This window comes from Fistularia commersonii, chromosome 17 (assembly GCF_037954325.1).
Source record: "Fistularia commersonii isolate RoL2024-O1a breed Wild chromosome 17, RoL_Fcom_v1.0, whole genome shotgun sequence".
In the NCBI taxonomy this organism is placed as follows: Eukaryota; Metazoa; Chordata; class Actinopteri; order Syngnathiformes; family Fistulariidae; genus Fistularia; species Fistularia commersonii.
Window position 1 is genome coordinate 12047703 of NC_141300.1, and position 27454 is coordinate 12075156.

At 47.1% G+C, this 27454-nt stretch overlaps 2 protein-coding genes across 3 annotated transcripts; one reads left to right on the top strand and one right to left on the bottom strand.

Annotated features, from left to right (window-relative positions):
• Positions 1 to 64: 64 nt before the first annotated feature.
• On the top strand, positions 65 to 8092 carry cetp (cholesteryl ester transfer protein, plasma). Its single transcript, XM_086163959.1, has 19 exons — positions 65 to 279; positions 909 to 1013; positions 1151 to 1387; positions 2225 to 2339; positions 3342 to 3473; positions 3585 to 3655; positions 4547 to 4634; positions 4715 to 4784; positions 4858 to 4918; positions 5015 to 5106; positions 5181 to 5280; positions 5441 to 5520; positions 5893 to 5937; positions 6039 to 6191; positions 6275 to 6342; positions 6522 to 6564; positions 7349 to 7418; positions 7648 to 7733; positions 7817 to 8092. The coding sequence occupies exons 3-19, from the start codon at positions 1243 to 1245 to the stop codon at positions 7892 to 7894; spliced, it is 1497 nt and encodes a 498-aa protein (XP_086020085.1). The 5' UTR covers positions 65 to 279; positions 909 to 1013; positions 1151 to 1242; the 3' UTR covers positions 7895 to 8092.
• A 4374-nt stretch (positions 8093 to 12466) lies between these two features.
• On the bottom strand, positions 12467 to 26830 carry chka (choline kinase alpha). Of its 2 annotated transcripts, XM_086163962.1 has the most exons (12): positions 26452 to 26830; positions 25986 to 26094; positions 23936 to 23986; positions 18661 to 18774; positions 17061 to 17194; positions 16549 to 16653; positions 15626 to 15684; positions 15459 to 15546; positions 13736 to 13844; positions 13553 to 13659; positions 12856 to 12937; positions 12467 to 12762 (listed from the first exon to the last, which is right to left on the bottom strand). In XM_086163962.1, exons 1-12 carry the CDS (start codon positions 26685 to 26687, stop codon positions 12703 to 12705), a joined length of 1254 nt encoding a protein of 417 aa, XP_086020088.1. In that variant the 5' UTR covers positions 26688 to 26830; the 3' UTR covers positions 12467 to 12702. The 2 variants fall into 2 exon arrangements, with proteins under 2 accessions (XP_086020088.1, XP_086020089.1); XM_086163963.1 differs by lacking the exon at positions 23936 to 23986.
• Between the last annotated feature and the right edge of the window lie 624 nt (positions 26831 to 27454).

The window sequence follows — 27454 nt, forward strand, 5'->3', positions numbered from 1 at the left end:
CAATCCTGAGGAAGCTTCAGCCCAGCCCCTGGCCTGGGGGAGGAGGACACCATGCGTGGCTTTGCATTGGGAGGCCACTATATAGAAAGTAGGGCAAGAAGGTGAAGATGTTAAACACCAAGTCCAATGTCCGCCATGCTTCTACCATAGATGCAGCACGGAGCTCAGCCGGTTTACGCTACTCATGTCTGGAGGAACAAAACAGGAGATGGTTCCTGCCATCAGACTGTATCATTCGTCTCCCCCAGTCGAACCGAATCAGACGAATTATTGTTTCTGGTGAGTTCGGACGACTCAAGTCAGTGAACCGATTCAGACCTATCATTGATTGTTTCCGGTGAGTCCACTGATTCGAGTCAGGCCAATCATCTAATTCAATACTGGCCACGGTGACCGTGGATTCAAGTTAGTGAACTGATTCAGAACAATCATCTGATTCTGTATTGTTTTTGGTGAATCTGTCGTTTGGAGTCAGTGAACTGGTTCAAGCGAATCATCTCAGTTTGTTGGACTTCAGATCAAAGATTCGAATCATCAAGCTGTATGATTCAGGAACCAGCCTTCTCTAACACACCCAATCACGCAGACTCAACGTGTGATGACATTACATTGTATTTTTCAGTTGCACCCCCATCCAATTTGGAGATGAACATGACAATCGGTCATTGCAGCGTTTTAGAGATGGTTCCTACCATCAGACTCTACCATCCCGTTATAATTTAGCAACTTATTCATCCGGTCTCATTCCTATGTTGATCCATCTGTTTATTTTAGCACCATGCTATCGCTAGCTTTGTACTGTGACCATCTCATCCCCCTATTTGCCCTGATATCCTACAAGTCAGATCTGTTATCTATTAGCTCCCCCACCCACGTATCATCAACAACAAGAACCCCCCCTTTTGTAGGTGAGCATTTGTAAACAGCGGCTGCATAAACTGGCGGCAAGCAGAGGGAAAAGGAACGGAGGAACCGAGGAGGACAGAAGGTTGTCAGAAAAACGTCTTTATCAGGTGTGTATTCACGCCGATAAGTTATCGATAATGCGCTCCTTTTCTAAAACAGGAATATTTCTCTTGGGTGAAACTTTGATTGACAAACAAGTTGCCGGTTATTGAAGTGCTGACTCCCTTTCTGGGTGTCTTTCCAGCCCGCAGGCTTTCCCTAAAGGATATTGATCCCGGGATTTGAGAGCAAACACGCCTGAGGGCGCAGGGAACTGCAAACACCGACCCCGCCGCGATGCCTCCAACCGCCGCCCCGCTGCTGCTGCTGCTGCTCCTGCTGTCCATCTGCCGAACGTCGCTCGGCTGCTTGCAGGATCCCGCCGCCGCCTACAGGTTCACGGGGGCCGTCTGCCGCCTCACCTACCCCGCCGCAGTCGTGTGTAAGTCCCTGCGCAGACGAATGATTTATACACTACTATCTACTCCTACACGTTGTTTCATCGGGTCATGACGAGTTCACGGAGCGATGACCCGAAATAAACCCTGTGCCATTTTCCATTTTTTGTAATTTAGTCTCAGATTTGGATATAATATTATTTAAATTACATTTTGGTGATTGTTGATTATCGCATAATTATTTATAATTACTTTATTGTATTTAATTTTGCTTTTTTGTTGAGTACATGCTTATTCATGGCACATGTGTTCATGTTTAGGTTAACCAAATAAGGTTAGGAGCGGGCGCTGAGCTATGACGTGATCAGTTCACGTGTGTTTAAAGGTAAAACTGTTTGATACCTGTCAGATTCAGTAAAGGACGGAGCGAACACACTGTTTTCTACCGTCGTCAACAGTAAACACGCGTAGATACTCGTTTTTTCCATCTTTGAGTGGTTAAATGAATGAATACTTTGGCAAATACTTAGAGGGAACTCTGGCCGCTATAAACCCTTCATTCTGAAAATGTCTTGCACATTAGCTTCTCTGACGTTCTTCCAAAACCACGCCTCCTACTATTTGTCCCGTCCGGAATCGCAGTTGTGGACACTTATGCTCATTATTTGTCTGTCCTTTGCCCTTCAGCAATTTCCCGTCAGAGTAGAAAAAGCAGATGTCTCTGCTGCCCCCTCAGGCCCAGATAATCTTCAGGCCTAGAGCACCAGCACACACACACACACACACACACACACACACACACACACACACACACTCCATCATGATCAGATAGTCTGAGCACAGAGCAGTTATCGTCTGTCTCCACTCATCTGTGTGTCCAGTGAATGAGAAAACCACCAGAGTGATTGAGGCAGCGTTTCAACACGCCAGGTACCCGAGTGTGAGAGGGGAGAAGTCACTGCTCTTCATCGGGAAAGTGTCATATGGCCTGGACAAGTGAGTGGACACACACACACACAGGGTCGTGTTGAACTCGGTTCAGTTTACAGACTCACATTGAGGTGAGTCGCTCAGAACCGGAGTCGACCTGGTTCAATTGAATCACTTGAGTGAAGAATGTCATATTTTAAATAGCTAAATGTTAAAAAGTGACAAAGCTGAACGAAAATACGAAAGGACAAAATCAATTCCATCAATCAAAATAAACGGTTAAATAAATTATTGTAGTGTAGATTAGCAGCCAAAAACAACTGAAAAAATATGGATGTAAAAAAAGTTATGTTATATATGTCTCTTGAGTCAACTAATTCGAATCAGTGAACCGATTCACATGAATCATCTGATTCAGTATTGTTTCTGGTGAGTCAACTGACCTGAATCTGTGAACTGATCCAGATGAATCAACTGATTCAGTATTGTTTCCGGTGAGTCCACTGACCTGAGTCAGTGAACTGATCCAGATGAATCAACTGATTCGGTATTGTTTCCTGCGAGTCAACTAATTTATCAGTCGACCGACTCAGATGAATCGTGTGATTCAGTATTGTTTCCTGTGAGTCAGCTAATTTAATCAGTCAACCAACTCAGATGAATCGTCTGATTCAGAACAGTTTTGTTGAGTCAACTGACATCACATGATTTGAGTCAGGCCAGTCATCTGATACTGTGTTCTGGTAAGTCTGCGCATTGGAGTCTGTGAACTGAATCAGAACAATCCTCTGATTCAGTATGGTTTCTGGTAAGTCTGCGGATTGGAGTCAGTGAACTGGTTCAAACGAATCATCAGACCTGTTTCCTGGTGAGTCCTGGTGTCTCACGTTGAGTACTTAGCAACAGCCAACCAGAGGACTCGCAAAAATTGAGACCTCGGACTCGTGATGTAGTAGAGATTCAAATCATTAACTTGGGTGATTTAGGAAGACGCAAGCTCTAACGCACACACACACACAATCACGTGGACTCAAAGAGTGATGACATCACATTGTCTCCCCCCTGTAGTTTGGAGATTAACAACCTGACCATCGGTCAGAGCACCTTCGAGCTTCACCCGGGCAAAGGAATTGCCATGGAGATCCACAACGTATCTGCAGTCTTCAGAGGGACCATCCAGTACGGATACGGCAGTTGGCTGTGAGTCTCGCATCTTCTCCGACAACAAGAGGACAAGCTAACCAGCTCAGAGCTCAAACTGTTTCCCGGACGGACGCAGTAGAATCAGAATCCTTTGTGCTTGTTCTGCAGAGTGAACCTGGCAAACAACATCAACTTTGAGATCGAGTCACAGATCGACCTGGGCATCAACCCCAGACTCTGTGAGTGTCTCGCTTTCCGACCCTTATATTGAATGTCCAAACGCAAGCGTTTGTTCACTCCTTCGATCTCCGACCGCCTCCCAAACAACTTTCCATTCCAAACATGAGACTATAAATGTAATAATGTATGGAAGAATAGGAATGTGACATCTGCTTCTGTGTGTGTGTGTGTGTGAGAGACACTGTAGTGTTTCTGGTGAGTCAACTAATTCAAGTCAGTGAACTGATTCAGATAAATCATCTGAATCGGTAGTGTTTCCTGTGAGTCAACTGACCTGAGTCAGTGAACCAATTCAGATGAATCATCTGATTCAGTATTGTTTCTGTTGAGTCAACTGACCTGAATCTGTGAACTGATCCAGATGAATCAACTGATTCAGTATTGTTTCCGGTGAGTCCACTGACCTGAGTCAGTGAACTGATCCAGATGAATCAACTGATTCGGTATTGTTTCCTGTGAGTCAGCTAATTTAATCAGTCAACCAACTCAGATGAATCGTCTGATTCAGAACAGTTTTGTTGAGTCAACTGACCTGAGTCAGTGAACTGATCCAGATGAATCAACTGATTCGGTATTGTTTCCTGCGAGTCAACTAATTCTTCAGTCGACCGACTCAGATGAATCGTCTGATTCAGTATTGTTTGCAGTGAGTCCACGGACCTGAGTCAGTGTACTGATTCAGATGAATCATCAGATTTGAGTCGGCATCCATGCAGATGCAACCTTTAAATGTGCAAACACGAGAAGTTGGTCGCTCCTCCGATCTCTGAACCCCCTCAAAAACTCTCCCTTCCGGACATAAACATATAAATGTAATGACCTATGGAATAATATTTACATGAGTGTGTGTGTGTGTGTGTGTGTGGTTCACATGGCGTCTCCTCCTCCAGACTGTGGTGCAGGGAAGGTAGCCGCCGACACATCTGATTGTTACCTGAACTTCGATAAGTTTCGCCTTCACCTGGAGGGAGACAGACAGTGAGTTCGTGTCTTAAATCGGCAGTCGGACGAAAAGACGCATCTTTGCCTCACCGATGTGTTAACGTGTCGTTCGTCAGACCAAACTGGCTGAAGAAGCTCTTCACCGACTTCGTGTCGTTCACGGTCAGGCTGGCCATCAAGGGGCAGGTAAAAATTGTCCCGGACGATCCGAACATCTCCGCTTCCCCCGGAGATCACCGCCGTCTCTTCTCTGAGGCAGATTTGTAAGGAGATCAACAAGTTGGCAAACATACTGGCAGATTTCATACAAGAAAGAGCAGGTGAGCTCCTGCATGGTGTGTGTGTGTGTGTGTCATCAGATATCACTTTGAGTGATGTGTGATTTTGTGTGTGTGTGTGTGTGTGTGTGTACCCAGAGCAGTTCCTCAGTGACGGAGACATCAGCATGGACATCGGGGTGACGGCAGCTCCGGTCATCGCCGCTAACTACATCGAATCCTACCACAAGGTAAATAGCGATTGTAAGTACACGCTTATACACACCGAGTGCTTTGATTGGCTCAGCGCTCGGTACTCCGCCAGGGTCTGACCAAGTACCACAACATTTCGTCCGTCATCAACGACTCCGCCTTCCGGCCCGATCAGCTGACCGAACACAGGATGCTCTACTTCTGGGTCTCAGGTCAGGAGCAATCGTCATTACAGCCTTTTTTTTTTTTTTTCATGTAACGTTCAAGTCCGAACGGAAAAAAAAACTGTGAAAACAAACGAGGGCGGGGAGGTCAAAGGTTAAGGTCGGAGATGAAGGAGCGAACGGCTGACGTGTGGCTGCGCTCCATCAGACCAGATGTTGAACCCGGTGCTCGCCGCCGCCCACCAGGACGGACGCTTCCGGCTCAACGTATCGACCTTGGAGCTCCGCGTACGTACTCCGTCCAACCCCGCGTGCCTCAGCAACACCGGCACTCGCCGGACCAGGACGGGTTTCCCCTACAATCCTCGACCACGAGACGTGTGAATGAAAGGATATAATGTCCGAATGAGAGGGTGAATGGACACGTTTTTATATTAAATCTGAATGATTGGGTGAATTACCACTCGTCCCTGGATGACTTATTAATGAGAGGGTGAAATGTTGTGTGTCTATGTGTGTGGCCTGATGAATGAATGAATGAATGAATGAATGAATCTCTCGTTTCCCCCCTCGTGAAATGATTCACCTTCTTATCAAAAACCCGAATCGATGACGGAGACAAAGATCTCCAGCTCTCAGGTTCTCTCCATGTGACTCCAGGAACGCCTCAAGACCAGAGCCTCCATCCCTCAGAGGTTCAGAGAGGTAACGTCCTTCACCATCTGCCACACACACACACACACACACACACACACACACACACACACACACACACACACACGTGTGAGACTGCTGTGTGTGTCCAGTGCCTCTTTGAGCCAGGCTCTCCAGAGCTACAAGTGTGGAGTTCCTCGCTTCCGTTCCTGAACACCTCCACCTCCGGGACTCGAGTCTGGGCGTCTGCATCTGGAAAGCTCCTCTGCGGGAATCCGGAGACGAAGCCTCTCCTCTTCCAGACGGTCAGCCGACGGGGAGGCGGACGCAATCTTCAACGGCCCCAGGACTTTTTCTTATTCCTTCTTCTTCTGTCTGCGTCCTCCAGGAGGTGGAAGTGGACGTTACGGCCTCATACGCTGAGAAGAAGGTGTTGCTCCACGGTTGGTCTCCACGGTGAGATCTGTTCCATCACCATTGATCGAGGTCGTCTTCTGATATAATTCAAGTTTGTCTCAAAGACGTGTCAGCAAACCCGGAATAACAGAAGGAAATCGAATGATGTTTCATGAAATTTAGACGATCAACGTTCAGCTTCTTCTTTGATGACAACATCTAATGTGCTCTTGGTCCAGGGTCGCGGTCACCAACGTTCAGCTGCCGGCAGAAACCCCCCAGGTGAGACCGGCTGCGTATCGGACGATGTCGTCTGAAGATGTTGATCTTTTTGATGGACATGTGGTCCCGTTGAACTCGGATCCGTCTGCTTCACATGTTCTTCCTACTTGGAGGTTGTGTTGGGGTGATGTCCAACATGGGCGGGAGTGAAAATGTCCCTCCATGCTGCTTCCTTGGACTAAACCCTGATGGTTTTAGAAGAAGGAGAAGAAGGAGGAAGCCCTTGTGATTGTCGTTATCTATGGGAGTTTAAGGGTTCAGGAATTGAACCAATAAAATTTGGTTCCAAGATGACCGCTCTGGAGTTCCAAAGCTCCACTGGCGGTTCCGTCTACGAGACACTGATATTCGGGACATCGGCCACTTTTCCGAGTTCCTGGTGATCCCTGTACTTCTGCCAAAACTCAAAGTTCAGGGGACTTTGGTGACGTCTGGGGTAGGTGGCCAAAGTTACTGCACTGCACCTCCACTCCAGTAGGTAGCGATAAATAGTCAACTTCAAGTCCCACGGACGATCCTCCCTGACTCACAAACCCTCCTCGTCCTTCCTCTTCTCCTGCTCCTTTTTACCACGATGAAATGAAATTTGACATAAAAAAAAGGTTTGCTACAAGCGGCAGCAAACCAGTGGTGTTTCCATGCTCCTCAAAGAATTGCGGGTTATCCGAAATACTCCCAGATCGGGTACTTTTCCAAGGAAGCCATCTTTGATAGGATGGACGGTTAGCTAGCTAGCATTCACCGCTCAAATGTTCTCTTCTCTTCTCTGACCTCCACCTTCCAGGAGTTGGAAGAGGCCAGCACCTTCATCAGAGAAGCTGTCACTGAAATAGGAGTCCCAAAGGTCCTGTCTGGTAAGACCTTCCTTACCAGATACAACCCAACTCCTAACTCAGCATAGCTTCTCTCAACTTGTGCGCCCTTGAAAATAAGAGCATTATCTCAAGTAGAAAGTCAACAGTAGTTACAGGAACCGCTCGGATTCCACTGGATTTCGGTAGCTCAAGGAGATACCAAGGAGAAGGAACGGCTGATACATGTATGCTTAAAGAGAGAACCCCCACATGTTCTCTGTGTTTCCAGTTCTGGAGACGGAGGTCACCAGGCTGCTGGACAAACAGGGGGCGAACCTGTTCGACATATTCAACCCCGAGGTTCTTCCCCGAGAGGTCAGTGTTCTGCCGCCGTGGGTCGCGTTCCCGCCCCTTGGCGGTGATTTAAGACCGTCTTCTCCGTCTTCCCGCCACACCAGGGCCACGTTGTTATCCAAATGGATTTCGGGTTTCCCCATCATCTCCTGGTCGACTTCCTCAGGAGGACGTTGGAGTAAACCTGAGGCATCCTGGTCCAGATGTTTGTTCGTGTTCAACCTTAATCTCCAACAAAATGATGTGTGATCGTCTCTCCAGTAACTTTTTTTTAAATATAACCCGCGTTCCATGTCGTTAAACTCTGAATGTCCAACATGTGAGTGGATTGTATCTTATCAAGAAAATATATTGTCAGATGTCCAGGATGTGTTCACAAACATCTAGTCTTTGGTTGCCACCATCATTACTCTTCGCCGGATCCCCACCCAGGAAGGGTCGGGGCTTGACTTTAGCCAAAAGGGCAACTTGACGAGGGGTCGGTGTGGAGCTTAATGGGGTTTAATCCAGAATAAAGGAAGGTCCAACAAAGGGGAACAAGTCAGAATACAACAGCGATCAACGTCCTGTAGACGTCACATGAAGGTGACAGGAGCGAGAAATCAAGATAATCGGCAATACAGGAATCTGGAATACAGACCGGGCTTTGCCTCCGGGATCAAATCAAGATGGAGGCGCAAAGAAGAACAAAATCAAGACACCAGGCTCTGGACTTGTCGGCGTCAGTCCCATAATTGGTGCAATCAGAATTTTCAAAGGTGATTTTGTTTCTGCGCTGTCTTAAGAAAATATGTCTGGACAAATTCCGCAGCCGACAAGACGAGAGGAACAGATGAACTTCAACAACAAAATGGTCCATATCTATTAAATCACCAACGATTATATCGATGGCTGGAATGCAAAACCTCCTATCTGCAAATTTTTCGATTTGGGGTTTTTGCATTTGAATGGTGAGAAATGGGATGGATCCACATTTTCAGTCTATCTGCAAGATAATCCCGCCTTTTCTTTTGACATAAATGTCACATGAAAAAACTCCCGGGTACAATGAAGCGGAAAAAATTGGGAAAAAAAAACACTTATCTGCATTGTCAGTGGTAAAAAATATATGCTATGTATTTTTAAATTATAACATAGAAATATAGTCTGTGAACAATAGAATATTCTTGAATATCTTTAACAAAGACCATGATATAATCAAATGAAACGTTTATTTCATTTCCTGAAAAAAGTGTTTTTTTTTTTCAGATGGGAGGTTTTGCATTCCAGCCATCGATATATTATGTTTTATTTTTTTCCTGCGATTGCTGTAGTCTTTGAAATGTCTTCCTCTGCTGGTGAAAATGGGAACCTGCTTCGTTTAAGAAACGGCAACGGCGAAAAATGACCACTAGGTGTCGCTGTTTGCCCAATTTAAGCATTATACTAGGATAGATAGATAGATAGATAGATAGATAGATAGATAGATAGATAGATAGATAGATAGATAGATAGATAGATAGATAGATAGATAGATAGATAGATAGATAGATAGATAGATCGATCACAGAGGGAAATTACTGTGGCAGCATAAACATAAAAATTCATCCATTCAGTAAACAATTTACCTTTTATATCGTTTTATATCGCATACAACCATTCACCCTCTCATTCACACGCCATATGGATACCATTCACTAGGTGTCCTCAGCTGTGAATCAAGGATTTAACAGGATTCTCCTTTCTATGAGGCACATGCACCGTCCACATGGTCTTCAGTGCAGCTGCAGGGGGGAAGAGGCCTTCAGAGATCTTTGGGGGGTTGCCAGTTGTGATTTCCCACCGCACACACTGAAGGGCCCAGCGTCAGCACTGGCCGAACAGCGCAGGAGTTGCAGATCCCTTCTCCAAAAAAAAGAAACTAAGCAGAAATGTATGGATTAGATTCAACTCCTCCTGCCAAACCACAGTTCACTGGATTACGTCAGATCTGACGCAATCCAGTGAACCGGGGAGAAACCACATATAAGTCAAGATAAAGACAAGGATGTTTTTGATGTCAGTTTTTATTTGTGCAAAGCAGAAATGCAAAATGTACAGCCGATGTCGGAACATTTTCTGTAATCAGAAAGTGTTATCCTTCAGGCAAACATGTCGAGTGAATGGTCCAATAATAACTGAACATTTCCAAGAATCATATATCTATATATATATATATATACACACACACACACACACATATGTATATGCATATATAAATATACATATATGGGCCAGGAAGAACATGGACAACTATGGAATGTTCAGCATTTACAGTGATTTTTGCACAAAAACAAACAAAACAGTAAGAAGTAAGAAGAACCCAATATATTCCGTCTCTAAAACAATTTCCCATTAAAAATATAAATTCATGTTAGGTAGAAAGAACACTGTAATGATGCAAAAAAAGAAGTATTAAAAAAACAATAAAAGTATTAAAGTATAGAGGATCCGTTCTCATAAATGATCTTATTGTCCCGTTGTCTCGAGATAGAGGACTGTACGCGCTACGCATCCCGAAGGAAATAAGACCTGGGAAATAAACAATACTGTCAAATCAAATGAGTACTTCTTTTCACACACAAGTAAATCGTTTTCAGAGTTTCCAAAGTGCCAGAGAAGACATTCAAGCAACTTCCCCCCGTTGTGCGATTGTGTAGCTGTGTCCCGACGCGACGGGGCCAAAGTCTAGTGTTTCGACGGAGTGGAGGCTCCATCCAAGAGGCTCAGATCAACGTACGGGGGTGGGCGTTAAAGACTGACAACAACTAGCAAAGGACTGAACGTGGACGTCCTCGGGGAGTCGTTTGAAAATTAAAGAAACTCCTTTGTTTCCCAGAAGGTTCTAGCAGCGGAGCCGACGCGCTTGTCGAATAAGCCGTCTCTTTAATGCCCGTTTTCCTTTCACAGATTCTTGACGAGTCGATGCGGCCGCAACGGTTTCTTCATTCTTTTGCCCGACCAGACACAATAAGGCCCTGGCCATGTAACTTTTGGCTGAAGAAGTAAGTAAATGTTTCCCCAAAGGTCTTAACTCAGTTAGCTAATATGCAAATCTGTGGCGCGGACGGCAGGCCACACACCGGCTCGGAATGCAAGCGTAAATTATGTCATATCGTAAAGCCGTCGGGAAGTGGTCGGACATGAAAACCAAGAAGCTTCCTGCCGACTGCTTCCTGAGTTTTTAGCCGGAATAGGTGTCGGAGTTTAATTACGAATATTTCAGACGCGCAGATGGTCCGAACGATTGGACAATATAGTTGGAGAATTCAACCCAAAATGATGTAACAAGCGAGGTAGAGCGGAGCCGGTCTCAAGGACGTTTGGAACGCGAGGACAGCTGGACGAATCGCACACAGTTGGAACAATGACCCAGCTATGCAGGGGGAAAGCCTGAGGCAGGCCTGACGCAGTGTTTCTCTATTCCAAGCACTGAACCCCTTTGTTACATCTGCAGCGAGACGCCGTGACTCAGATCGCCCTGACCAAGAGCGCTTGTGTTCTCCGATCTCGGAGACCTTGGAGAACTCAAGTGTGAATGAAGCGGTCCATGCTAGTGTCGAAATCGACCGGGTTCTCTGGCCGATATCGCTCCGGGTCACGGACGTGCGAGTGGAATGTCCTTTCAGACGAAATAAAAAAAGTTTAAATCTCACATTTCAGGTGTAAACTACATAAAAGATGTTTGTCACAGTGATCCATATTCATAGCATAACATCCTACAGTGCAGAAACTCAGCAGCGAAGATACAATCCGACCAACCAAACCTTAGTGAGGAGAATAACTGTCGGGTTTAACTGGAACGCGGGACCTTTTTGTACGCAGGAGTACGGCGTGGAGCATTAGTCCGAATAGAAGACCCCTCTGCCCCCTGACACATGGGACGAAGAGTTTATGAAGCTTAACTGTTACATTTTAAAGGGACACTATGATTGAGCTCTTTAGAAAGTCATCTTTTTATGAGAACTTAAGTGGGAGCACCCCAGGGATCAATTCTGGGCCCACTGAATTTTTTTTTTTTTTTCTTTTTTAATTTCTTTATTTGTATTGTCATTTTTTCATACCAATTAGCAAAATTGCTATGTAAAACTGTATAATATATATTCTTACAGGCGACGTCTCTTTTGGCCAAATTGAAATGTATATTTTCAAATGCCAAAAAGTTGTTTTCAGCGCTAGGGAGGGCTTGGGGGCTTCGAGACCATTCGTTCAGGAACATCTGAATATTTGGACTTATTTTAAAGGAATCAAATCCGTCTTTTACCCGGACCAACATACTCACTCCTTCAGCGGCCTGAAATAAACTGTCAACTGTTTCACAACCAATTTTAGCGACGACAACAGCAAAAGAAAACAAACAGAAAGTGTGTGGACGATCTGACCTGTCGATCAAACGGTTCCAGCTGCCTGTCGGTGTCACACCGTTCTGGCACATCCATATATATTATATTACACGCGAAGTAAACAACTGGCTGCCGGAGGAAACGGGGTCGGAGGGGGAATTTTTTTTCACAATTTGGTTCGTTCCCACGCGACAATCAATACGCCGACGCAACGTTGTCAATTCCAAACTAACCGGAACCCGGCCGGCGCCCCTCCACTCCGGACGTCACCCTCAGGTGGGTCATGTGGAAACCGGACAGACACAAAGGGCAGTTTGACCGGCCGTAAAGGTCAGTATGAGGCCGTGATTTAGGCTGTTTTGGGCTCACAGGAACTAACACAGTTTTTAACAATTTCTTTTTTTTCAGCTGCGGTGGCATTTTGACTTTGACTGAAGCGCCTCGGGCCTCGCGGCGGAGGCCTGGCTTGGGTCCCACCACCACCAACACTGGCAGCGGCGGCGGCGGCGGCGGCCAGCGAAGGTCCCCGGGCAGAGTGTAAGTAAAGCATGGAAACGTTATGAGGCTCGCCGTCCTCCTCCTGCCGCGTGGCTGAGCAGGCTGTGAATCCGGCCGACTCTCTGGCTCCGTTAGACGGCCCACAGCTTCTTCTGCTGGAAGTAGGCGTCAAACCTGGCAGCGGCGTATTCCTGTCACCGCAAAAAAAAAAGTTTAAATTTTTCTTCACCGAATCGACCGCCAGAGGTGTCGGATGGACGTCGCCTCCGGCCTCGGTGACTCACCAGGTATCCGAACTCGATGGTGGAGAGTCGAGCTTGGATGATGGACCACAGGCCCCAGAAGAAGTGGGAGGCCAGAGCGAACCTGCGGGACGGAAAACCTACAGTTTACTTTGTCCTTTACCTCTTCCCGTGTCACATCAAGCCAGTGGTGTGCAGGGGAGGGGGCCCGCGGTGCCTTGGTTAGTCGTTTTAAAATTTCAGATAAATTCATTTTCGTAGACTCGGCCTCAGCGAAGCAGCCGTCAGCCCTGATTCCCTTGAAAGAGCTCCTTTTCAGTCTTCCTGCGTTTCCTCGAGTCGTAACTCATCTTTTCGTCAGCTTTTTGTGCATCAGAGAAACTTCTTTTACCTTTTCAGGTTCTGCCAGTAGTTCCAGATCGGTTGTTTTATTTCCAAGGTTTTGCACAAATTAGAGCTAACATCTGAAGCAGTAGTGACTGAATAAGCGTTCATGTATCATTTGGGAAAAGAGCTAAAATAAATTTAACGTATTTTCTTGGGTCGATTTATATCAAATTCAAATAGTGTTTATCTCCTGTGACATCTGCATTGGTATCTTCGAAATATTTTCTTTTCTCATAATGTTTCTCAGTATATTAGGCCTTGAGACTCCAGTCTCGAGATGTGATCCGGACATCCACACACACACATGCACACACTCACACACACACACACACTGCGCGACGTGGCATCTCACCTGTTGACCTCCACGTAGAGCTCCTCTTTCATTCTCAGCTGCTGCTCCTGACTCAGCCCGCTGAAGCCTGGCTCCGACTCGCGCAGATAGCTGTCAAAGAAGTGGAACTGGGACGGGAGGCAGGGAGTCAGGGAGTCAGGACCTTGTGGCCAAAGCAGGGAGATCTCGAAGGACGACACTCACCTGCTGGGCGCGGGAGGGATACGCTTCAGGGTCCACCTTGAAGAAGGGGAACTGGTCACAGTCGTAGTCGTACATCCACTCGCAGAAGTGGTTTCCGATATCGAAGCCCCTGCGACGGGAACAAAATCCAAACACGTTGTAAGTCCGGCGAAACGATTTAGGAAAAGACTTCCCGCGGTGACATCTAAGGGACGAGAGCGATCAGATGTTTCCACCACGTGGGTCTCCTGGATGTTTGGGTACTTCCTCACACGTGTTCACGAAAACCAAAACATCAGCTGCATTCAAAGACTAAACAGAAGACAGCAGGAATGAGCCGGAGGGCCAAGGTGACATCGCAGAGGCTGCAGCGCGCAAACAAACACACACACACACACACACACACACGCGCGCTCACACACACACAAGCGATGGCACATGTTTCCACGAGTGTGCAGGATGACTGGGGAGAGATGGGTCACTCAATGGCTGTGCACATCTTAAAGGGGCCGCAGCACAGAAGCGAGAGTGTGCGTGTATGTGTGTGTGTGTGTGTGTGTGTGTGTGTGTGTGTGTGTGTGTGCGTATGTTCCTCATCAAGCAGCAGCTCCAAGCTGTGCGTCTGCACTCCCACGTTGCCAGTAAGTCCCCTCCATCCCCTCCTTCCTATGAACTCTAGTTACATAAGAGCTGCAGCAACTGTGAAATATGACTGCGGGGAATATTGATTCCTGGCTCCGTATCTAGGTTACTCCTTCTTTGACTGCGAGGGAGGGAGGGTGGACAGGGAGGGAAGCCCCGCCCACACCCACGCCACCCGCTGACTGCGGGTTGGCTGCCTGCAGAGGAAGGTCAGGGAGGGATTCAGCCGAGCGCAGCTGTGAGATCAGAGTAAGCTCTGGTATAAACAGAAAATCTGACGTTTAAGGTTCACCGACGCTTACGTGCAAAAGCAGGAGCTAAAATAGAATCGCTGACTTTAACCAGTGGAGCCTTGGCTTACAAGTGCATCGACTGATGATTTCTGAGATATGAGCTGTCCCTCGCCCAATATTTTGCATTTTTTCGCAATACAAGATCTGAGTTCGGAGCGGCGCAGTTTGCGAAGTGGCGTTCAAAGACGGTGGGACACGCCGCCCGCCGCTAGCTAGCCGAGAGAGAGTCGATGAAAACATCAGCGAGGTGTGAGTGTTGTGGACTCGAAGGTTTTAGGGGTGAGATAAGGTGACGGAGAGCATCATCTGAGAGAATGGAGGAGACGTTTACGGGGATTTGTTGCGGCAGGCAACCGGAACATCAACGGACGAGGCATCGGAAGAGTCACCCAAAGCCGGTCTGGGTAATTTGATGTTTATAAAAAGATGAGCAGCTTCACTTTGTCCATAAATGAAGTCTAGACATAAAGCCTAGCTAGTGTGCATGTTACATTTAGCAACACATCATGGCATTAAGTGTAAGGCCAGTGAGTTAAGGATAGAGCATCAAATGAAAAACTCCCCCATCCTCCTCCTCCGCCGGTGGCATTTTCGTACGGTTTTTATGTATTATCAATTTTTCATTCATTATTTGTGATCTATATCGTACATCTCTTTCAGTTAGAAACACGTAAACTGGGGTTCTGGAGCGGATCAACAGCATTTCAACGAGGAAATTTAATTTCACATACGAGCAAATTGAGTTAAGAGCTCGGTCAAGGAACCGATCCAACCCGTGAATCCATCAAGGAGTTACTGGTGAGACGCACCTGTAGTTGTAGCTGCTGTACTCAAAGTCGATGAGCATCAGCTTCTGCCTGTCGGAGCTCTGGCGGCCCTTCAGGAGCAGGATGTTCCCTGAAAGAAGAAACACCTTCTCAGAAATCCTCCACGGGACAATCGGATCTTATCACGCTTGACGAAGCCAGGTCTTTACCTTCCTGGCAGTCGTTGTGGCAGAAGACGACGGGCGAGGGTGTGGACTCCAGCAGACACCTAGAGAAGACAGAGGGTGGACAAGAGGCATCTTCTTATCAAAGGTCCACATTTGGTTAGCGAAGAAGAAGTGGGATACTGAGAGGACTGAAGAGAACAGACAGGAGTCCAGGGAGATGCGGTGAAAGGTAAAGGTAGAGGTAGCAAAGGCAAAACAAAGGGCGTATGATGACTTGTATGCTCGGTTGGATAGTAAGGAGGGTGAGAATGATCTATCGGAGCAGGTCAGACCATGACAGCCTCCACGACAATCACCCGAGGGGTTTTCAAAGGCCACCCTCTCATTCGCATGTCTGGACCATGTAGGTTCTCCAACAGACCTCCTGCACATTTTATGGAGGCAGGAGGACCCTGGAGAACCTGGAGGAACCCCATGCAGACTCCACACAGAAAGGCCTGCTTTGGGAGTCCAAAAAGGGACCTTCTGGGTCCATCGAATCCAGAGTAATGCCTCATACCAGAGGTGCCCAACCATTAGTTATTGGCCCACTGGGAACGGATAAAGTTGCTAGAAATGAAATTTGTTTTAATTCAAAATTCATCTTCCGGGGTATGTCATTTTGAAAAATTGCCAGTTCCGCCTGCGTAAGTGAGTCAGCGCCCTGCAAACAAACATCACAAGACCCAATGATGAGACACCGAGAGTCGAACTTAAACTACAGTCTAAACTACGGCTAATATCTGGGGAATTAGGCCATGAAATCCTCAAAACTAGACAGAGACCAAGCACCGCTTTTCTGCAGGGGACAGTGGCAAAAACAAGGTTGCAGAGTTGACCATCCGGCTCCAAGTTCTGGGCTTCTACTACTTTCCCATTATGGCGAGCAGATTTTGGTGTGACAAGCGTTTGATCGTGATCCGTACCTGAGTGTGTCCACCTCTTGCGGTAGGTTGAAGCTCAGCAGCCGATTGAAGCGATGCAGGTCCGAGTCTCTGGGGAAGTTCAGTTTCATGACTTGACTCAGGTACCTGGGGAGGGAGGGACTCGGTCAACCCGTGCCGTCTGCGGTAACATAACCCAACGTCGTTATTCCCGCGCGGGAAGGTGACAATCGGAGTAGGAGACACCCGGAGCCGCATAATCGGTCGGAGGCCAGATCTCAGGCCTCGCTATCGCATTGTCTGTGAGTCACTGATACGCAAACAAACCACAGGGGTCTTTGCAGCATCCAGGACGAGCGCCGGCGAGAAGATAAGCCCTCTGGGGAGGAACGGCAGGGCTGCACTTCGGCACCAAGACAAATATTGAGAAATCCAAATGAAGATGTTCTTTTTTTTTTTTTTTTTGCCCCCCGTTGGAAATGTTGATAGCTTATCAGCGGCTGGTTTTATCTCCAAAGGTCTGCGTTTTTGAATCGTACGGGCTGTTGACTCACTTGTCCATGGTTCCAAAGAGCCACTTGGGCTCCTTGTTGAAGGGCATTCTCATCCCGTGGAACCTGGCCATCTTCTGCGCCACCTCGGCCGAGATGCTGGGCTCGCTCAGCTCGCACGTGTCCAGCTTACAGCTCTGGGGGCACAACAACCGGACCGTCACCCTTTTAGCGTAGACACTTATTCACTTGTTCATTATCTACACCACTCATCCCGCACTTGGGGTCGCCGATGGGCCTGGAGCCTCCAATCCCTGCCGTCGGTAGCCCAGAGGTGGGGTTCACCTTGGACCGGACGGTCACAGGCCCACATGGATATTAAACCATTCACCCTCTGGACAATATATGGACTCAAATGAACCTCCTGCATGTGTTCGGACTGCAGGAGGAACCTGGAGAACCCGGAACCCCCACACAGACACGGGGAGAACATGGAGACGTGAAGAATCTGACCTTGTGGCCGTGAGGTGGAAGAGCTAAACACCGCGCCACCTTCATGAAATCTCAAACTGAATCCCAAACCTTTAAATGTTACTATTTGGGATTCCTTTCTGCTGTTGTGAAATTTGGTTATTTTCACAAAATTTCCTGCAACTTCTTCAGCAAGTCAATGTTTGCTTTAATGTTTGACTCTGAAACAGGTGTGTTTTAACAGAAACCTAATCAATCATTAGTCCACGGCTTGGAGCGCACTGGGTACAGGGTCACTATGACTTTGGTCAGTATGGACACACACACACACACACACACACACTCCTTTCCCTTATGACCAAGTAACACATTCTGTACCGTGGACTTGTTCAAATTGTCACCCTTCAAACAAATACCATACCCGGCTCACCCTCAGGGCCCTGAAAGGAATGAGGGCATGTCATTTACGTTCCATCAATTTTTTTTAAAAAGTGTGTTTTCTCAAACTACGGCCCACGGGCCAGATCTGGCCCGTTGGTCTTTTAAATCTGGCCTGCCAAAGATTGGTAAAGAATTCATACTTGATGTGAATGGCTGAATGATTGGATCAATAAATGCGGAAGTTCAAACAGGAGATTATTTCATTTTTGCAGCTACCTGAGAACACATGAGAATTTTCCTGACACACATGAATGAGCTGGACGTGAAGCAGGACGTGAAGCTACAAGGGAAAAACTGGTTTGTGGATGAAATGCAAGCAAACGTCAGAGCCTTCGAAACCAAACTGGTGTTATTTTCAAAACAAATATCAGACGAGTCTGATATGTTCTGTCAACAAATGCGTTTTTTGTTTTTTTTTATATATGTATCGTATCTTGCGTTGACACGGCCCGTCTGTCAAATTTTTAAAAGTCAATGCGGCCCCTGAGCCAAAAAGTTTGCCCATCCCACAACCAGAAGGTCCCTGGTTGGATTCCCAAAGTGTCTCCATGTTCTACCCATATCTACTTGGGGTTCCTTGGGGTTCTCCGGGTTCCTTGCACAGTTAAAAAAACATGCAGGGAGTTCGTTGGAGACCCTGGCGTGTGAATGGTTGTGTGTCTCTATATGATGTGTGAACGAGTGACTGATTGTTTGTATTTCTTGATATAACAACTGAATGAGAGGGTAAATGTTGTATGCTGCTACTCACAGGCACATACTGCTCCAGCCGGCCCTGAGGGAAGATCCCGTACAGTTTGGGTCCGAGCTCCCTCTCGGCCAGGATGGCGAACATCACGCTCTCCAGCACCATGGCCTCTGCGCCCTGTGATGCACACACACACAAAATTAAGAGCTTGATATTAAAATTTCAACACTTCCAAACATCATGCATAAACAGAGAGGCGTCTTTTTCGGAAGGGAGAGGAATTTGTGAAAGAGTGAAAGAGTGAAAAGCTTCCCCACACACTGTCTTTACACTGAGCCATTTAAGAAGCTGTCAGCATGGTTTCTCTGTTCACATTCCTTGTGTGATGCAACACGGCAAAAATGACCAAAAAATGCAAAATGGAGTATAAATATAAGAACTGTTATCTTTGTGGAAAGTATTTCTTCATCTGCATCTGATATTTATACTATTATCATGCCTGTGGAGGTTCTCAGTCATCCAGGTCATGGTGAATTCTTGCCAAAATCTTTTTGTCGTGGCAACTAGACTTGAATTTCTTCACTTGAAGACGTTTCAACCCTCGTCTGAGAAGCATCTTCAGTTCAGACTATTATCATGATTATCTTGTTTTATGTATATAAAAAGAAAAACACTCTCAAAAAAAAAATGGTCCGCTAAACTGAATTACTTCCTCCTGCACAACAAATGATTGTTCGTGGTGCGCTATCAGTTGCCGCAGCAACCTCACAAGGCAGAAGGTTCGGACACGGACGTGTTGGAATATTCATGCGGTGAGGTTCACGTCTGAAAGGGAAGCGGCGGGGGGTTGGGGGAGGAGACAGGCCTGGGCCGGGGGGTGAGCGGGTTCACCTGTCAGAGCGCCGAGGAGCAGACAACGGAGATTTAAGGAACGGCTTTCTCCTCTCGTCTGAACCTGCCGAAGAGCAAGGCTCGGCCTCCACACACAACACGGAGGAGAGTGTACGAACGCACTCACTGTCTACGGCCTCCAGAGGACAGGGGGAGACGGGTGATTCAGAGTGCTGACTGGCACTAAGGACTCACTTATGCTCACGCTACGTGCTCAAGATAGATACATCTGTGCTTTACATTTGCGTAGCTGTTACACAACGTGTCCACTCGGGGATAGTGTGACGTTCACTTCCAAGTTCCGTTCCAGACGATAAAAAACATGGCGATGGAACCTGTTAGATGCATGGTGGCACCCAGGTGGAGAATTCTCCCTAGTTCATCTTCTTCCCTGTTCCTCTTGCTGGTTACACTTGAGCATACAAGTCCCTTGGGAGGTGGCATGGCGCAGGAGGTAGAACCATCATCTTTGGAACCCGACATTCCCGGCTCCTCCTAGTGTGCCGAAATGTTGTTAAGCAAGACACTGAAACCCAAACTGCTCCCCTGACGCTGATGGACAGCAGCCTACTGCTCATGGTTCATCCATGATGGGTTAATTTCCCCACAAGGGATTAACAAAGGATAAATTGTAATTATATGTACCCCTATGAAATGAATGCAAAGCTCTTATACTCACTGGGGTTAAAATATTCCAAATACTCCACAATGCCCGCCTTGTGTGTTGTCCTGCATTCTTGCACACATGAGGCAATGGAATGTTGCAGGGATTGTTCACATTTTTCCCTGCTTGTCTATGGCATCCGAGAATTGCATAATAAGCGCTACCCTGGTACATCGGTGGGCCAGCATGTGCTGATGAAACCACCTGCCTTTGACTCACAACGCTAGAAGCGGCGATATGCCAGACAAGCCCCAAAGTCAAGAGTCGGCCATAGTGGTGTCTTGCAAGGTAAACCTCATAGGCTGGATATCCTTGTTCTGTTAATCAGTCAGACAGCCGAGGATCAACACCAACCAAGGACACAAAAGTAGAACGATATATTGAGTCTTCCTGCCGCTGCCACTGACCCTCCCCTCTAAGCGTCGGAGCGGATGGTGGGTCGTTTCGAATATGAAAAAAATGTTAAAAATACTGTCAATACTACTTCCAGGGCGAGTATCCTAACAAGTGATTCAACTTGACCTTGTGATTAAAAAAAAAAAAAAAAAGTCAAGGAATTTCAAGGGGATGTTTTCTTACGTTGTTTCCCGGTGACGCCGTTAACAGTGTCGTAAACCTGAGTGAGCCCATTCTGTGGCTGTTTTGCTTCTGCAAACATGAATTACAGCCATTTGCCACTAAAAAGGAGCCCTCCGCTGCTACGCTAAATCTATAAAAACGAGAAATCCCGCTGAATGTTAGGCCTCTAGTAAAGGAGTGTTACATACTTTGGAGCGATAAATGGAAGGGGGAGGAGATTCCGACGTGAGCACCAGGTTCTTTGGCAACCTGCCCTGGAATGTGCTTCACGCTGGCCGACCGGTGGGAAGACTGCTGAGAGGAGGTCTACTTTCTCCTAGGGGGCTTGTGGAAGTCGCGGGCGGCGAGAAATCCTGGACCGCGGTGCATTTCCACGGGAGGGGTAGATGAAGATGAAATCTAATATGAAGGTGAATATAATGAAGCATTCAAAAGGAATCGAGACCGAGCTCGGCATCGGTGTTAAGACCCCGGTGTGAAACTTAATCTGACGCCTGCTCGGCCTTGAAGGTTTCCAGCTGGAGCGGTCCAGTCACCCGAGAGGAAAAACATTGAACTCCAGATTACAGCTGGAAGCAGTCCAGATGGTTTCCCGTGGGAAGGGGTTGTATTTAGGGACTTGTTTGAAGCCGTCTGAAATACAAAGGCTGCCGAGCTGAGTGTGCGCATCGTGAAAAAATAATGAGTCCCATCCGTGTTATATAACACCTTTCCTGTAGGCGGACGGTCACATCTGGCGTCACGGTTACTGACCCAGTTCTACTCCGTATATACACGTCCCACACGGGTCCGAGTGACTTTTGCAAACATCACTGCGGTTTTCAGGTCAACGCTGCTTGGGCTGGAATTATGCAAGAGGGCAGCATTGTGCAAATGTTCAGCTAGATGCCAGATAGAAGACAAACAGGTGCAGAGCAAGGCTTGTGAAAGAAGTACTGTCAAGTTGGCGGGAGTCGTCATGACTCAGAGCATGTATTTTATTACACGGACCGTATTGCGGTCTTAAAATACCGCCACGGGAGATGGTGGAAGTCTGAATGACTCAAGAGAGACACGGTCTGTCCTCTACCAACCCCTGAATCATGCCCTTCCTCGTGCCTCCATGTGACCTGCTTCGATAGCTTCCCCTCTAACTCACACTTCCGCTGTCTCTCGGCGTTATTTGACACTGAGATATGAAGCAGCTGGCCTCACTGCGGCAGCAGGTGCAGAGCAGCCTCACCCGGCACCCTTATCTGCCTTTAAGTGTGTAAATGGAGCAAACGATAACAAAGGACCGGTCAAATCCACCTGCAGAGACTAGAACCAGGTCAATCTCAGGACCCAGCTCGGGTAAAAAACACATTGGTAAGCCCTTAATGGCTGAGCTGATGGTGTCAGTGGGCCCATCTCAATACAATACTCACCTAAATCCTGGGATGTGACAAGGATTAACCGTGACCTGGAAGACTCAGACCCTCCACAGACATTAGTTTAAGTATTGATGTCTCTGACAGTGGCGGCTAAACTTGCCTCTTTTTAATCATCTGCAAATTGAACCTGGTTTGTGGGAGCAAATTTCTCCAATATTTGCTCTTCATCCCAACCGCACAACATGTCTATCACCTGGTGGGCGGATATTTCAGTCCCCGGCGGTTCTCGAATAGGACACTGGAAACCCTTCGCCAATCATATGTCCAACCAGTGGACTCACTGATGGACATGTCGGGCATCTGAGGCTCCAGCCTGAGAAATATGTTAATAAAAATACATTTCCTTGCACAGGAATTCACAGTGAATCGATGCCATGATTACCAACCACACAACAAAAGATAAATCCTCCCTTGGTATGTCGAGGAAAGGTGTTCAGATGACATTAAAAATGAACCGGGCCTGATGGACTGACTCCTTCCTTCTCAGGTGCGCTTTCTTTGGACCTTCACCTCAGATCGGTCACAAGAGTGGCCTGATCACACCTGCCTCATCACTAAAAGACACACAGGTCATAATCCCCTGCGTTTGTTACACTGGATTATTGTAATGCCCTTTTATCCGGGTCGCCGTTAAGCTGTTCCTCCCACAAAAAAGCTAGTGAAACCGCCCAACTCCAGCGTAACCTAGACTTACAGGCAGAGAGAACGATGAAAATGATTTTTTTTTTTCATCCAGCCCTTCTGTTACGTCTCCTCGTTTGTACAGTACCTTGATGCAAAATGCTTCTTCAATATTGTCATCCTTCTTCTGATTGTTATCATGTATTCAAGAAACATTTCTTAAAATGCAAACACATTTGTGTGTGAATGTATAAGAAGGGGGCGAAAAGGGATTTGTTTTTCTTCGAAACTAGCAATTTCTATCATAATCAGATGGAGGGGGCATTGGACCCTTCTAAAATGACCCTAACAGGAAGGTTCAAGTCAAAACAATCAAAAAAAGAGACATATGTGATTGATGCTGTACTGTACTGTTGACATGGACCACCATCTGAAATACCGTAATTTCCGTACGATAAGCTGCAACTTTTTTCACTTAAACAACGATGCAGCTGATATATGGATTTTTTGGGGGGGGGGGCTAAGCAACCTTCACATCGCTTAAACATTTATCCTTGTCGGGCCGATGAAATGACTGGGAAATTCGGAGTCCATTCAACTCTGACACCGAAAAAGACGACTTTGACGGTTTTAGTGAGCAGCAGGAAGCCCAAGATAGCAATTGGCTAACCTTATATTGAGGTGCGCTCAATAGTCCAGAAATTACAGTAATGCAGGAAGAAGGTGACCACGTTCTTGAGTCGAGAATGTTTTTTCTTTAACAGTTAAAGGGACTTGTGCGGTATCTCGAATTGCTTATTTTGCAGTGACGTCTGGTCACCGACCCGTACGGGGCTTAATAGTTATCCCATCTAATCCAAACAGGATTTACCTCCAGCAGACAGGTCACCCCTGCATTAGCCGCTCGCTAACTGAGGTGAAGCGAAGGAACCGGGCCTTGTTCTTCGGGTCAGACGCGCCGCTATAGCCTCGAGACCGTTCCGGGACTCCACGCTTGGTAGTCTAGCTAAATGGCCAAACCTTTTATAGGAACGTACAAGAATACACCCTCCAGGTGAATCCGCCGCCGATCCTGAACCCCGGCCCCCCTCGGGATCCAGTCATGAGTCAACGGAAGAGTTTAGAGAGGAAGAGCTTCAGACACGAGAGGGCACCGTCATTAGTTACTTACTTGGAAGTGACTGTCTTTGTTTGACTGGGATTCTCCTTTATTACAGGACATCTATCAACACAAGAAGAGGGAAAGACATCCGTGAGCACTGGGAAGCGTCTTTTCAGAGCCTGGGGTCCAGAGGCCCGACAGATCGCACCCGCCTGCTTCATGCAACATCGCAGCTGAATGTCTGACTCGAGATATACGAGATTAATCTGATATTCTAGCAGCATAGCTTCATTGCTGAGAGACGTGTCTGTGTCGCGGGGAGACTCGGTTTAATCATTAGTGGCCATGCACTTTGGCAACCACATCCCTCTTCCTTAATCATATTAGCTTTTTTGATGAGACATGGTTAATTCCAGAGATATGGCTGCAGTTTCCTTGGTGAAGGACACTGCGCTCCCGCTCGGTGACATCACGAGCAATAAAATCCATTAGCAATAAAAACAAACCTCATACTTAATGCGGATCTCATCAGGCCGGATTAAAACAAAAAAGTCATAAATCACTAATTTCAAGCTTCTGTAATAATTTATTGCAGCAAGGAGCAACCTTTGTATCTTTATTGTGCAATTACGAAATACAACGGTCAGCTACATGTTCCCCGTGAGTCCAATGAGACTCGAGCTTGTGGGATAAGATTTTTTTTCGGTGGCGACCCGTGTTCGACGGTGGGCTCGAGATGAGAAGACCGTGGATCTGCGGAGTAAAGCCGACCACAGGGACGGTATGCGTGAGGCGCTGAGGAGAACGCGCCAAGAACTGCTTTTTCCTCACGTATCGTTGATGGTATTCACCAAATGGAAATCAAATATCTTTTCCTATTTCGATTTCTTTCATTAACCCTCCCTTCCTCAACACATCTGTCTGTCTAGTGCCTTGCATCAATTATTTATATTTCATCCCCGCCCCGAGGTTCAAATACGAAACTGAGATTTAATTTAACCTTACAACTTGACATATACGTGACTCGCTCGCTAATCGTACAGCAAATATGGAGTCCCTCCATCCTGCGATGGACCAGGACTGTTTTCAGCTCCTATCTGTATTCAATATTATCCTTATCTGTTTTCGATCGTAAAATCAATCCTTGTTTGTCGGTAATTGAGGCTAAGGGGTGATCTTGGAGAAGTCACCAAAATGATTCAGAACACGTCACCCCCCACCCCGTGCTCCTGGTTCGCAACCTCTGAACAAACCAGCCACATCATCGTACGGAGATAAAGCTGCCCTATCTCTCTCTCTCTCTCTCTCTCTCTCTCTCTCTCTCTCTCTCTCTCTCTCTCTCTCTCTCTCTCTCTCTGTTAACAAGCTGTGAGCCAGTGAAGCAACAACACGTCGGACGCTGCCTCGTGTTTTCTCAGCTGCGGATTCCTTCAAAGGTTCAGCCGAGTCTAAATGGTCAGGACCCCTCGGGCACGGGGGGGGTGGAGACGGGGGTCTCGACGATGCTGTCAGCTGGGTCGGTGCTAAATGAGTGTGTGTTACGTCTTTGTATTAGTCTGAGATTTCAGGATCTCATACTGTACCGTGATTTTGGGCGGGTTCACCTGGGAACGAGAGAACGCTCCACGGGGAAGCCTACGGCAAAGAACACATGCAGGTACAGCCATGGGGGTACATCACTGTGTACAACAATGGCTAATACACCCACACATACACACGCGCACACACGCACACTGTCACTGTACATGCATGCATTCAATAACATGAGCATATGACCCACCCACACAAACACACACACAATAATAACAGCCTGCGGCGGTGTCATCCCACATTATCTTTGTCTGTTTACGGTGTGGTCTCTAATCAGTGTGACCTTTGACCCCCAGTCATAGCCATTATTACGGGTGACAGGTTAAGTGAGTCTGTGTTTCATCTTATTTACAGCAGCTTTCACTACAAACAGCTGCAGGCATGTAGGGCAAAACCTCGGCCCACTTTGGACTGTTTCTAAACCTGTGTGTCTGAGGGGAGCCCCCAACCCCCTGCGCTCCGACCACATCTAACTGCGTAACTGCCTCTACAATTCAGTGTTTCGTGAGAGGAGGAGATGTGGACCCACCTGCAGGATGGCGCCGTAGAGGCGCAGGAGAACACTGCGGGGCTCGTCGCCCTGCGTGTCCAGGTCGTCGGGCAGGCTGCATAGGAACAGCTTGTTGCTCAGACCCCCCCTGCGGAGAAAAAAAAAAAAAACAACAAGGTCACTATGATGTCAAAGTAGCATCATAGTGACCAAATAGGACAGAAACTACATAGTACAGAATGAAACACCACTGCGGCTCCAACTCCACCTGTCTACAGTGCATTTAAACAGAGCAGCATCACGAAGCTGATTTTCATGCTTATGCATTTCACTAATATTAGCACGGTTTTCCTTGTCACTCATTTGAATAAATTTTTTGTTTTTGAGGTTTTTTTTTGTGACAAATATGCTAGTTGTCAGCATGACGTCATCCCCAGTTTGAAGAGATGGATCTTCTCGTGGGTGGTGGAGGGGGAGGGGGGGTTCCTATCCGAACACCGTGTACCTGATGACGGCGACGTGGAGGTCCTCCTCGGCCAGGCTCTTCCAGGCGCCGTGTAGGAATTCCCGGCACCACAGGAAGGCCTTGCGCCGGGTGTCCGGGTCGGGCTGGTCTTCGCGGAGCCGCTCCTTGCGATGCTCCGGCGCCTCGGCCTGGACCTGGAGGGCGTTCTCGGTTACCAGCAGCCCCAGCGACAGGGAGGGGGAGGTGGATACGCCATTGATGAATTTGGTCTTCATGGCCGCTTTTTGTGTCGAACGAAGGAGAAAAGTGTGTCGGTAAACGGTGAGCTCTAGCTTGGGTTCGGCGGTCGGTGGGCGGCGGCGGAAGCTAACGGTCGTTGAGATGCGCAGATCGGAATGAATCCGCCCTTCGACGCCCGCGCCCGGTTACAGACCGGAGGGGGCGGGGCCAAGGAGAGAGGGTTTGGTGACGTAATCGCTCTCCCTCCGATTGGTTCGTGGAAGACACGCCCCTCCCCCCTCGCGGGGACCCAAACAATCCCGGTGGCTGCTTCCCGTGCCGTCGGACTTCTGTCACTCCGGTCACCTGACTTTTGGGGGAAGAAAATTTTCCATTTGGTGATTACAGTTATTTCAGATAATGTAATCTGTTAAAAATTTAACAATGAAATCCCTGATATTATGTCTGAGTCATGGCTGAGTCAACTACAAGCTATATTCGGATAAATGACTGATTTTTTTTCGACCTGTGTAATCGAAATATAAATAAACAGAAAAAATAAATCGTATAAAAAAAACCTAAAACAACCCTTCTTACATTAACCCATTTTATGTATCAAGATAATAATAAATGTGTATAGAATACACACAAAAAGCAGTTTACAAGCAGACCCCCTGGTGTTCACAATTCAGGTTTATCTGCATTAATAATTCACTTTTTTTGGCACTTTTTTAGTGTGTTACATGTTTTCAGGATCGGATATGAAAACATCTTGTGGACACAATTTGAAGCGTATTGTGATTTACTAAATAGTTTTTTGAGC